Genomic DNA, 13,513 nt, shown 5'->3' on the forward strand with positions numbered 1-13,513 from the left:
GATCCACTCGGTTCAATACTTTGACAAAGAACAAACTTGTCATTTAGGATTTCTGACATTGAAGTGTATTTAAAGCCTATCTTTTTTCTTTTTTTTATTTGAGACAATTGGATTGAGACTTTATGAGGTTTTAATTGCTGTCTGTGTCCCCGACCCCACTATGGAGACTCAGGACTGAACACACTTTGCTGCTGGGGTGTGTTGTTGTAATATGCATGCTAACACACCCAACACACTAAAGCAGTGCAGCACCAATACATACAGTATGCATTGCAGACTACAGTTTGTTGTAGTACAGTACATTGCCAAAAATAAAATGTCTGTTTTTTGGTGCAATATATGTCTGATTCAGTAATGCCAGCCTATTGAAGCCTACTTTAATGCAACACACATTATTGCGCAAAAAAATGCATGTGAATGCAACACACCAGGATGCCAAGGAATGAACTGACCCTTACTCTGTATTTCTCCTGATGTCACTGGGACCAAAAGTGATGGGAAATACAAAACTGTGAGTTGTCCCCAGAAGAGCAATACAGGAAACATTTTCCAATGGGGACACCTGTTGGGGTGACCGTTCTCTAAAGAGGAAATTCCCCTCAATGAAGAGTTTTTTCTCATTTCCCGCTGTATCTCCAGGACAGGAAGTTAAAGTAAAATCTCCCCGGCGGACACAGACCGCAAAACAATAAAATTACCGTTTGAACCCTTTCCTACTTTTATCATCCAAAACTAAAAAAAAAACTTTTGCTATACATACACGGTAAAATTACCCATGTAGCTTCGCTGTACAACCAGTGGGAGACTTGCTAAAAGCGATGTGTCAGCTAACACTGTGGGGATGGAAAACAAGCAGTGAACAGCTCTCTTTATAGTATAAAGTTTATAAATCATATAAAAACAAGATAAATTATATAAAAGTACATTTTTATTTCTGTTCACATAAAATATTTGTAAACCTTTTATTTTTTTTTTCTGTGATTTTGATAAATATTTTATGTGCACAGAAATGAAGCCTGATATTTCTATAAAATGTATATTATTTAAGTTACTTTGAATATAAAAACAAAATTAAATGTATAAAAAGGGCAGACTTTTATTTATGTTAACATAAAATATATATATATATATATAAAAAATTTTTTTTTTTTCATTGGAATGTATAAATATTTAATTTGAACAGAAATAAAAAGTTCTGTTTTTAAACAGTTTATTTTGTCAAACATAAAAAGAAAAAATGCAGCGCTATGGTAAATAAATAAAAAGAAACAATTTCCAAAATGAACAAATTGAAGAAAAGTCTCTTGTGATATGAATTTATGAACTTTATCACAAGAGACTTTTCTTCAATTTGTTCATTTTGGAAATTGTTTCTTTTTATTTATTTACCATAGCGCTGCATTTTTTCTTTTTATTGTTGTCACTTTTTGTGTATGTATATTTTACACTATTTTTGCTAGCTGCTATTTATATTTATATATTTTTTTAGCACAGATTCACACCTCTATCACTCATTTGTCCTATTTTGTCAAACATACTTTGAGTAAAAAAAAAAAAAAAATTGTTTGAGAAAACAGACTTTTTTTTTTTTTTTTTTTTACATGGGATTTTATAAGTATTATTAACAGACAAAATATATTGTATAAAAGACCAGACTTTATATTTCTTTTCACATAAAATATTTATAACATCAGAAAAAAAAAAGTTATAAAAGTAAACTTTAATAAGTCGATACATTTCATATAATTCATTTTGTTTTTATATTCAAAGTAACTTAAAATATATTCTATATAAATATTAGACTTTTTATAAGTTACTATATAATAATATATCTAAAAACAAAATTAATTGTATAAAATGTATCGACTTATTAAAGTTCACCTTGAATATTTAAAACGATTTTTTTTTTTTGATTTTCCAATTTTATAAATTTTTGATATGAAAAGAAATAAAATGTCTGATATTTATATAGATTTCATTTTGTTTAGGTTGCTTTGAAAGATTTGGTACTATTACCTTCCCAAATTTAGCTGAACATGGTTGCGATGGCTTACAAATACTGATGTGGTACCAGGAATTAAAGGTCTGCGTTTGCCAAATAAATAAATGCACTCGATTATTAAGAAATTTGCATTTATAATTTTTTTAAATGGGAGCCTGGAAAGCATTGCAGTGGATTGTTAGTGCAATGCCCTGACTCCTGCAGACTATTCCTTCACTCATGGAGCTGGTCAAAGTATTAGTTGCCTACAAGTGCAACTACTACATCACTGCACCTGTGCTCCAATGAGAATTAAGAGTTCTTCTGCCGTGGTGGCAGATGGGTCTTGTAGTTTCTCCATTCACAGAGCTCTGTGAATGAATGAGGAGGCGATCCAGCCTAATGACCTGAGATGGTGGGCAACTGCAGTAAATTTTACCATCAACCAGAGCACAGCCACCCCAGAATACACTTACCCCTCGGCCGAGATGGACAGGAGGCTTGAGGAGGACATTGTCACCTTTCCCGTGACACATCTACACAAGGAACTGGCTTCAGGTATTGAGGGACCGGCCACATTCTGTGTCTTCAAAATTATTATTATTTTTTTTAATATAAAAGTTTATTAAAGGCCAAAGCAGTTTAGATTTACCCTCCCCGGTGAAGGATAATCTTTCCAATGGGCTGACAACACCTCCCTGCATTTCTCATATAGGTGTCACGGGGACAGGAAGTGAGGACAAATCTCCCAATTGGAGTCAGGGTGTTGAAAGATATTTCAGCTTTTCATTCTTTCCTGATACCAAAATGTCATGAAAATAGATTTTTGGTGTACATACTGTTTAAAATATAAACTATAATATATATTATATTTTGGATAATGTAGGGAATGGTTAGAACCCTTTTTTTACTATCTTCAGCAGATTTCACCTTATTTCCTGTCCTGGGGACAACAAAAAGTGAAAAGAAATCCCTCTTTGCCAAGTAAGCTCTTTAAGGGCTCTTTTAGACTTGTAGTGCCCTCTGAAAAGCCATCCATGTTCAGAGGGCATTATGGAGATAGTCTAATGTCTGTGAACACTTTAGGGTCGAATTGAGTCAATCAGACCCTAATTGATGGCAATAATACAGACATCACGAATAATCGCTGTAATGTGTATAAAACATTTTTATTTCCTATTATGTCAGCTCCATCAAGTGCCCATAATTTGGTTCTGTCCTGAAATACCTCAATTAGGAAATATTTGCATTATGGCCACTAGATGGCACCAATAAACATAGGACATGTACTTACACACATTAGAGCAATTATTTATGCCAGTATGAATGCTTGAGGTAGTCAAACAGCAATTTTTTTGTATACATAGACCGCTGAGTCTAATTTATGTAATAATGGCAGTATCTGTGGTGCAATTAATAAATTGACATATACACAGATCATAGCAAATTTTATTTTATATTTCTAACAGTACAAAAATATCTTCCAGGTAGGTATCACTGTGAATATGTGCTTTACTCACAGTGGGCTGGAAAAACATCCGCTAGATATTTCTCCTACTAAAAACGAGCAATTGTAAGAAAAATATACAGGAAAACCTTATTGGGGGGGGGGGGGGGGGGACTGGGTGCTGAACATGGTAAACCTCATCCCACGACTTTAAGCCCCCATAAAAAGAAACAGCGTAGCTCAAATATATCCTTCATGTTCTACTGTACCTGACCTCTACCTGAACTCTGAATCCTAATCCCACACTTCACTCTGAAAGTCTACCTGAAAAACATGTGTCCTGATATGGATGGAGTAGGGAGAGATTAGAATCTCAGGAGTTTATTACTGTCTTTGTCCCAGCCAAGGAGAGGCGCCCTCCTATTTGTCCTGGTAACCATTGTCTTGGTACCGTTGGGTAATAGAACACTTGTTGTCACCAGAACAGGAGAAGAGGGGCAGTAGGGACACTGGTTCTGGTGACACCAGAAGAGGAGAATAGGGGCAGTAGGGACACTGGTTCTGGTGACACCAGAACAGGAGAAGAGGGGCAGTAGGGACACTGGTTCTGGTGACACCAGAACAGGAGAAGAGGGGCAGTAGGGACACTGGTTCTGGTGACATCTGTCTACAGCTGCCCATACACTGTGTGAATTTTGGCCAGTTCTTGATGAATCGGACAAAGTTTGCTTTGTGGGTGGCCACCCCTCGTGGACAAACCTTCGATTGAAAAAAATTAAAGGACCGGGCAAAAATAGTAAGCAAAACAGCAACTGCCACCACATAAGTGTCACCATTGTTTGGGTATTCTGACGGCTGCTGGTGGTGGCTGTCATAATACATTAGCCCAGCAGGGGGAGATATCAAGCTGGCCATACTCTGTAAATTTCGGCTAGTTCCAGCTGAAATTTGCTTTGTGGGCGGCCCAGTTGGCTCCTCTGCTGCCTGGAATTTTTCCGTTTAAAGCTGGCCATACACCTGCCGAAATATGTGGCAAACTCATTTTCGAAAAACGAAAAATCGGCCCCGAGAGCAGACAATCGTGCCATCATGTAATGACCAAATTTCGAACAATAAATAGTTCAATGGACAGAAATGAAGTCAGTTTGTCACATATGACTAGTGCAAACAGGCCGGCCGAGAAACACATTAACCTTTCAATTTATCGATCGGCCGGCAGATTTTCAAAACTGTTCCTTCGATTTTTTGGCTCTGAAAAGTTGAAAACGATTTTCTATTTGTGCCCATTAACTGGAGGAAAAACGGACGATTGTACCAAATGACAGATTTTGGAACGATTTTTTGGCAGGTGTATGGCCAGCTTAAGGCTATCCAGAATACAAGAACCCAGCGGGGAATTGGTCCATCCATACTTTTATAGCATGGATGGAAGAATCTGTCAGGAAAAGTGTTTGGCCAGTCCTAATCATTCCATTCTGTTCAGCTCCTGATGACTGTCGATCAGTGGGTGGCCCCGTCACCATCCTCCCAGCTGCCATCCTTTGATTAAGGCCCCTTTCACACTTGTGAGACCTGAAAGTCATGCGACTTTGCTGTGACTTGAAGCAATGCCTGTGTAATCTTGAGGTCTATGGACCTCAAGTCGCATCAATGTTGGACCAAAGTAGTGCAGGGACTACTTTGAAGTCGCACAGATATGAACGGTACTCATTGGAAATCATGGGGTACGACTTGTCAGGCGACTTTGCAGTCCCAAGTCACACGAGTATAAAAGGGGCCTAAAAATTGAAGAGTTAAGTGGAAAATTGTTGGCCAAAAAGCAGCTGCATCCAATCAGTTGTTTCTTGGTCCAGGTATTCGGAATACATTGGCTGCAGTAGGAGATGCGTCCATCCATGCTGTACCGCCGCACAGGTGTCAAACTGGTGGCCCTCCAGCTGTTGCGGAACTACAAGTCCCACGAGCCATTGAAAGGCTGACAGTTACAAGGCAGAGGCATGATGGGACTTGTAGTTCCACAATGGCTGGAGGGCCGCCAGTTTGACACTCAGCGTAGGGCATGGATGGAGGAATGGATCTGTAGGTGTATGGCCAGCCTCAATACCCCCCTAATGTCCTGCACATGGTGCCCAAAGCTGCTAATTCCCCAAATGCCCCCCCCCCCCCGTTTCCCCTATTCTTTTAGGCTAGGTTTACAACTATGCGTTTTTAGTGCGTTTTACAGTTTGAGAAGACGCACTACAGTCCATTTAGCATGGTTTCCTATGGTACATGTTCACACCTATGCGTTTTTCAGCCGGTGCATTTTTAGAAAAGGGTCAGGGTTTTTTTTTTTCCCACAGCAGATTGTGTTGTGTGTGTAATAGAATTTAAATGTACCCACACAAAAGGTGCATTTTTGATGCGTTTTCACTTGCGTTTTTTTTTCCAATAAACTGAATAGCTAGTTGTTAAGCCGGCCACCACATCCTTAGCAACCGATGAGTCGCTGACAGCTGAATGTAAAACAAGAACTGCCGGCAGTAAAAAAAAAAAATAGGGAAGAAAACGCCATGGGGTCCCCACCCCAATGCATAACAGGCCCTCAAATCCCAGCCCCCCACCCCCCCCCTTATGCAAAGGCCCCACTGACATTTCCTAATTAACGAAGGGTGGGGTCATCAATTAATGTCACTAAGTGGCCCCACCCCTTGTGACATCATGGGCCCAGCATGCCCTCCCCCTTTTTTTTTTATTGCCGGCAGTTCTTTTTTGTACATTCAGCCATCAGCAGGGAACCCCCCTGACAGCTAATGACCCATCAGTTGTTAAAGACGCAGCGGCTGGCTTCCCGGACCGTTCCTTAACAACCGGCTATACATAGATGGTTAACCACTTGCCAACCGCCGCACGACTATTTACTGCGGCAGTCAGCCCCTCCTGGGCAAACCGTCGTAGACCTACGTCACTCGCCCAGGAACCTGTAGGGGGCGAGCGCGCGAACGGAGGCACGCTCCCGCCCCCACTCATTCACGGACATCCCCACGCGTGTGACCGGCGGCTCCGATGTCCGCTGGCCAGTCGCGATCTCCCGCAGGAGAGGGAGAAGGACGGATGGCTGCTGTAAACACAGCCGTCTGTCATTCTCCCTGATGTAAGTACAGAGGCTATTTGATCCTGCTATATAGGATCGAATGTCTCTGTGGTTACATCACAAGCCACGCCCCCCCCCCCCACAGTTAGAATCACGCCCCTAGGAATACATTTAACCCCTTGATCACCAATAGTTAACCCCTTCCCTGCCAGTGTCATTTTTACAGTGACAGTGCATATTTATAGCACTGATTACTGTAGTAATGTCACTGGTAACCCCAAAAATGTCAGTCAGGGGTCCGATCTGTCCGCTGCAATGTCGCAGCCCCGCAAAAAAAATAAAAAATCGCAGATCGCTGCCATTACTAGTTAAAAAAACAAACAAAAATGACATAAGTCTTTCCCATAGTTGGTTTGCGCAAAAGTTATTGCGTTTACTAATCAAAATTTTTGCGATTTTTTTTTTTACCAAAAATATGTAGCAGGAATCAAATTGGCCTAAGATGTTAAAAAAATTTAATTTTTACTTTTTTTTTTTTGAGAATTTCATATAAAAAAATGTGAAAAATATTGTTATTTTTTCAAAATTGTCGTTTTTTTTTTTTTGTTTATAGCGCAAAAAGTAAAAATCGCACAGGTGATCAAATATCACCAAAAGAAATCTCTATTTGTGGGGAAAAAAAGGACGTCAATTTCATTTGGGTACAGCGTTGCACGACCGCGCAATTGTCAGTTAAAATCATGAAGTGCCGAATCGTAAAATAGGGCCTGGTCTCCGAGCAGCCAAATCCTCTGGGGCTTAAGTGGTTAAAGAGAAAAAAAGAAAAAAAAAAACGCATGAAAACTACAAGTAAAAATGCATGAAAATTGTGTGTTCTAAAATGCAAAACGCACCGGAAAACCGCAGCAGCTGCATAGATGTGAACCTAGCCTTAATAAATGGGCCGTGCCATGTTCTGCAGTGGATGTACCGCTTAGCATTCAGATGACCTCAAAGAGAAAAATGTCCCAAGTCTGCATTGTAGATTCTGCCACACTGATCAATATTAACAATGCAGAGATTCTGATTGGTTGTTATTGAGCAACACAGACAGACAATTCTATCTCTTAGCTGTCACAATAAATTAAGACTAAAAGGCTGAATTCCCCAAGCTATAAAACATGTTATCCACCATAACAAAAAGTTACTTTCCATTTTCATAGCAAATACTGAGCCTAAAGAACAGAAAAGAAAAATTGACACGTGTAACATAAAATTCTCATGGACCTGAGGCATCGGTGAGGTATGGGGCTCTATGTGCCTCACCTACATCATTGGTTTCTCTTCATCTCATTGGCTGAATCATTCTTTCCTCCAAGTGGAGTCCTCTTCTGTACACTTCCAACGGCTTGCCTTATACTCCTCCGGGGCAGTAAGGGGATAGCTGGCAGAACACAAAGCCCGCCTCTTGGTAGGATTTCTTAAGTTCAACCTTAACATAAAGAGGAAGAATAAATGGTTCAGCTGAAAAAACTGCAACATTTATTGAAAGCTCAAATGGCCCCTTTCACATGTGTGCGACTTGGGACTGAAAAGTCGCATGACAAGTCGTACCCCATGATTTTCAGTGAGTACCGTTCATATCTGTGCCACTTCAAAGTAATCCCTGCACTGTTATGGTCCAACTTGAAGATTACACAGGAATTGTCATGTGACTTTCCGGGCATACAAGTGTGTAAGGAGGGGCCTAATACGCTGATAAACTCACCAGTTTTTGGGCATCAAAGCACAGACCAATAACAGCGCCGCCACTGCCTGGGAGCTTCACCGCGCATCCGTGCTGAAAAGACAAATTTACTTTTTTTATTTTTGTTAAAAAACTGACCCCAAACAACTAAGAATCAACAAACTGATCCCCAAAACTCAGATAAGTGCCTAGGACACAAAAGTCACACTATGAGGTTCCGGAACTGCGTCCCCTATGGAGGCCACAGGTCTCTGTGTACAAAGTGTAAAGGCAGAGGAAAGGTTTGCCACCATTGATATAATTAGGATGACATTTCTGCAATGTTATTAATGTGAGAATAATTACTTTACACAGGGCTAGGTAAAAGAGGAGGTCACCTCCAGCATTTCAGCAGGGGGGGTGCAAAAAGAGCAGGACCTGCCGTCCATGCTGTTGAACTAGATCACAGCTAATAAGAAGGGGGACCTCTTTGGCTTTTTCCACTTTGGCCTAAAGGACTTTGTTCCAGAACTGAACAGGAACAGGTGTGCAGCTCTGGAGTTGGGACTTCACTTGCTGCATGCTTGTTCTGGGTCAGCGATTCAAACAGCATTAAAACTGGATAAGAAGGCAGCTAGGAGTTCCAAGAGAGCAACCAGCATACTTTTCTCACTACAGATTCCCAGTCACCAAAACATTCCCAGAAGATTTTATGTGCATTTATCATATTTTATCTGTAAAATCCTTCCTTGTGTAGACATTGAAAAGCCCTAAGACTGCTAATGGATGCCGCCATCTTGGATGTAATGTCAGCAACCTCAAGTGACACTCCATAGTATTCCTGCACTCCTCCCTCCTGGCGATAACATAAAAGATTATGTATTTATGTATGGTTTTTGTTTGGTTATTTGGGATCAGTCACCTGTGAAGTGATACAATAAACATCATCATGTCACATTTTGAAGATAAATGTCCAGCATTCTGGCAAATCTTTGCAGCCGGTACTACGGACAGAGCACTTCTAGCAGGACTTGTGCTGGGTGTGAGCAGAGTCCATGTCTGTGTCAGGGGCAATCATTTTTTTCTCAAGAAATAAAAAGGAAAAAAATACCTGTTTAGCGATTTCTATCATCCGCAGGTTCCCGGGGCCGAGGCAGGCGTCAGTAAATATTGACCTAGAGTGAAGAATCATCGTCATTAACAGTGGAGTAAATGAAATGTTTAAGGCTCCTTTCACACTATCCGTCCATCGGACGGAGTCCATTTATCTCAGCGGGGGATTGATCCGCCGTTCCCCTGCTGAGCAGGAGGATGACAGCTGTGTCTCTGTGCTGTGTGCAAAGACAGAGCTGTCAGGTCCCCCATGCATCTCTATAGGGGAATCGGATGGGAACGGACCATCTGTCCGTTCTCATCCGATCCCATCCGCTGGACGGATGGAAAATAGGGTTTCCATCTGTCCAGATTTGACGGATCGGATGTCAGTGGACATGTCTCCGCTGACATCCGATGCCCCATAGAGATGCATGGGGGGGACCATTCAGATCCGCCAAAAAAACAGACAGGCGATCTGAACGGTCCGCCTGTGTGAAAGGGGCCTAAAGGAGAAGTACATCCCACCAATTTAAAACAGATGTATTCTGCAAATCTATTCTGCAGTATACTTCCCATCATGCCTCACTGTGTACAATTATCTTAAAGCCCAACTCCAGGGCAGGCTGCTGGTCCTGCATTGTACATAACATTAGAGGGAGGGCTGTGATTGGCTTTGGGGGGGGGGGGGGGTGCAGCCTGCAGAAGTGAAAGATAAGATAAGCATTTCACATTATTCCTATACACCTAGAGCCAAACTTGTGCAGTAATGGGAGGAACTATTAGGGATTATTATGTAAGGAGCTCACGGCAGGCTGACAACACTACTGCTAATTGCAAAATAGTGGTTTAGGGCTCTTTCACACGGGCGGTCCGATCAGATCCGCCTGTCAGTTTTTTAGGCGGATCTAATCGGATCCACCATGCAGCTCTATGGGGCAGCGGGTGTCAGCGGAGACACCTCCGCTGACACCCGCTGCCATCCGCATCCGATCCTGTGCGTGAAATCTGGACAGATGGAAACCCTATTTCTCCATCCGTTCAGTAATTGGAGCGGATCGGATCTGATGAGAGCGGACAAGCGGTCCGCTCTCATCCGATCCCCCATAGAGGGCAGCGGGGGGCTGAGACACCTCCCTCTCCGCTCTGCAAGCGGAGACGGAGCTGTCATCCGCCCGGCTCAGCGGGGATCGCGGATCGATCCCCGCTGAGCAACACGGATCCGCCTACGGAGCGGACCGTGTGAAAGAGCCCTAAGTGTTGCCACCCTGCAAAAGAAAGTGATGTTATAGGCAGGATCTCTAAATAACAAACTTTTCACAAACTGTCCCTGACCCTGAGCCTCAGATATGATATGCCAGTTTATGCATCTGGTGAATGGGAATGATGCCACTTTCCTGATCCACCCTACCGTCTCAATTTCAGGTTCCGGTCCATTAGCTTGGCCAGTTCAGTCCAATTCTTCTGCTCCATCGCTGCCCTGAAAAGGCAGAATTATCATATATAGACATAATATTGGAAAATGCATTTTATATACACTGTTACCAAAAGTATTGGGACACCTGCCTTTACACGCACATGAACTTTAATGTCATCCCAGTCTTAGTCTGTAGGGTTCAATATTGAGTTGGCCCACCCTTTGCAGCTATAACAGCTTCAACTCTTCTGGGAAGGCTGTCCACAAGGTTTAGGAGTGTGTCTATGGGAATGTTTGATCATTCTTCCAGAAGTGCATTTGTGAGGTCAGGCACTGATGTTGAAGAGAAGGCCTGGCTCACAGTCTCTGCTCTAATTCATCCCAAAGGTGTTCTATCGGGTTGGGGTCAGGACTCTGTGCAGGCCAGTCAAGTTCCTCCACCCCAAACTCACTCATCCCTGTCTTTATGGACCTTGCTTTGTGCACTGGTCCAGATCATTTGGTGGAGGGGGGGGATTATGGTGTGGGGTTGTTTTTCAGGGTTTGTGCTTGGCCCATTAGTTCCAGTGAAGGGAACTCTTAAGGCATCAGCATACCAAGACATTTTGGACAATTTCATGACCCCAACTTTGTGGGAACAGTTTGGCGATGGCCCCTTCCTGTTCCAACATGACTGTGCACCAGTGCACAAAGCAAGGTCCATAAAGACATGGATGAGTGAGTTTGGGGTGGAGGAACTTGATTGGCCTGACCCCAACCTGACAGAACACCTTTAGGATGAATTAGAATGGAGACTGCAAGCAAGGCCTTCTCATCCAACATCAGTGCCTGACCTCACAAATGCACTTCTGGAAGAATAGCCGAACATTCCCATAGACACACTCCTAAACCTTGTGGACAGCCTTCTCAGAAGAGTTGAAGCTGCTATAGCTGCAAAGGGTGGGCCAACTCAATATTGAACCCTATGGACTAAGACTGGAATGCCATTAAAGTTCATGTCTGTGTAAAGGCAGGAGTCCCAATACTTTTGGTAATAAAGTGTATGTCAAAAGCCTCAGATTGAAGCTGTCATCACCCAAGGAATGTGCAACATTTGAGAAAATATTCAGCTGCTGGGTGTTCTTGGATGTCAAGCTGCATGACAGCTTCTATCTGGGGCTTTGCACACAGGTGAAAATGTTGGTGTATATCTTACTTTGCTTTATCTGTCAGCTCTGCAAAGATCTTCATGGCTTCAGTAACTTCTAAATCGCCTGCAAGAAGAAAGACGCTCAGCTGGGTCATTACACAGTGTCCACCATCACCCTACATTCCTCGGCATCCACCCCCAGGACCTGAACACCCATTCCTCGGCACCCACCCCCAGGACCTGAACACCCATTCCTCGGCACCCACCCCCAGGACCTGAACACCCATTCCTCGGCACGCACCCCAGGCCTGGAACACCCATTCCTCTGCACCCACCCCCAGGACCTGAACACCCATTCCTAGGCACCCACCACCAGGACCTGAACACCCATTCCTAGGCACCCACCCCCAGGACCTGAACACCCATTCCTTGGCACCCACCCCCAGGACCTGAACACCCATTCCTCTGCACCCACCCCCAGGACCTGAACACCCATTCCTAGGCACCCACCACCAGGACCTGAACACCCATTCCTAGGCACCCACACCCAGGACCTGAACACCCATTCCTATGCACCCACCCCCAGGACCTGAACACCCATTCCTCGGCACCCACCCCCAGGACCTGAACACCCATTCCTCGGCACCCACCCCCAGGACCTGAACACCCATTCCTCTGCACCCACCCCCAGGACCTGAACACCCATTCCTAGGCACCCACCCCCAGGACCTGAACACCCATTCCTCGGCACCCACCCCCAGGACCTGAACACCCATTCCTCGGCACGCACCCCAGGCCTGGAACACCCATTCCTCTGCACCCACCCCCAGGACCTGAACACCCATTCCTAGGCACCCACCACCAGGACCTGAACACCCATTCCTAGGCACCCACCCCCAGGACCTGAACACCCATTCCTTGGCACCCACCCCCAGGACCTGAACACCCATTCCTCTGCACCCACCCCCAGGACCTGAACACCCATTCCTAGGCACCCACCACCAGGACCTGAACACCCATTCCTAGGCACCCACACCCAGGACCTGAACACCCATTCCTATGCACCCACCCCCAGGACCTGAACACCCATTCCTCGGCACCCACCCCCAGGACCTGAACACCCATTCCTCGGCACCCACCCCCAGGACCTGAACACCCATTCCTCTGCACCCACCCCCAGGACCTGAACACCCATTCCTAGGCACCCACCACTAGGACCTGAACACCCATTCCTAGGCACCCACCCCCAGGACCTGAACACCCATTCCTAGGCACCCACCCCCAGGACCTGAACACCCATTCCTAGGCACCCACCCCCAGGACCTGAACACCCATTCCTAGGCACCCACCCCCAGGACCTGAACACCCATTCCTCGGCACCCACCCCCAGGACCTGAACACCCATTCCTCGGCACCCACCCCCAGGACCTGAACACCCATTCCTCTGCACCCACCCCCAGGACCTGAACACCCATTCCTCGGCACCCACCCCCAGGACCTGAACACCCATTCCTCGGCACCCACCCCCAGGACCTGAACACCCATTCCTCGGCACGCACCCCAGGCCTGGAACACCCATTCCTCTGCACCCACCCCCAGGACCTGAACACCCATTCCTAGGCACCCACCACCAGGACCTGAACACCCATTCCTAGGCACCCACCCCCAG

At 44.6% G+C, this 13,513-nt stretch overlaps 1 protein-coding gene across 2 annotated transcripts in view; it reads right to left on the minus strand.

Annotated features, from left to right (window-relative positions):
• Window positions 1-7,329: 7,329 nt before the first annotated feature.
• LOC309568513 (uncharacterized protein) overlaps window positions 7,330-13,513 on the minus strand; it is an 81,861-nt gene continuing 75,677 nt past the window's right edge. For both annotated transcript variants that reach the window (XM_082274193.1, XM_082274192.1), the window contains 5 exons: window positions 11,911-11,968; window positions 10,710-10,778; window positions 9,318-9,381; window positions 8,249-8,320; window positions 7,330-7,972 (listed from right to left, as the gene is read on the minus strand). In XM_082274193.1, coding sequence (XP_082130319.1) covers window positions 7,895-7,972; window positions 8,249-8,320; window positions 9,318-9,381; window positions 10,710-10,778; window positions 11,911-11,968 — 341 coding nt within the window. In that variant the 3' untranslated portion in view covers window positions 7,330-7,894. The remainder of the gene's footprint in view (window positions 7,973-8,248; window positions 8,321-9,317; window positions 9,382-10,709; window positions 10,779-11,910; window positions 11,969-13,513) is intronic.

This window comes from Pelophylax lessonae (assembly GCF_965119305.1).
Source record: "Pelophylax lessonae genome assembly, chromosome: 12".
In the NCBI taxonomy this organism is placed as follows: domain Eukaryota; kingdom Metazoa; phylum Chordata; class Amphibia; order Anura; family Ranidae; genus Pelophylax; species Pelophylax lessonae.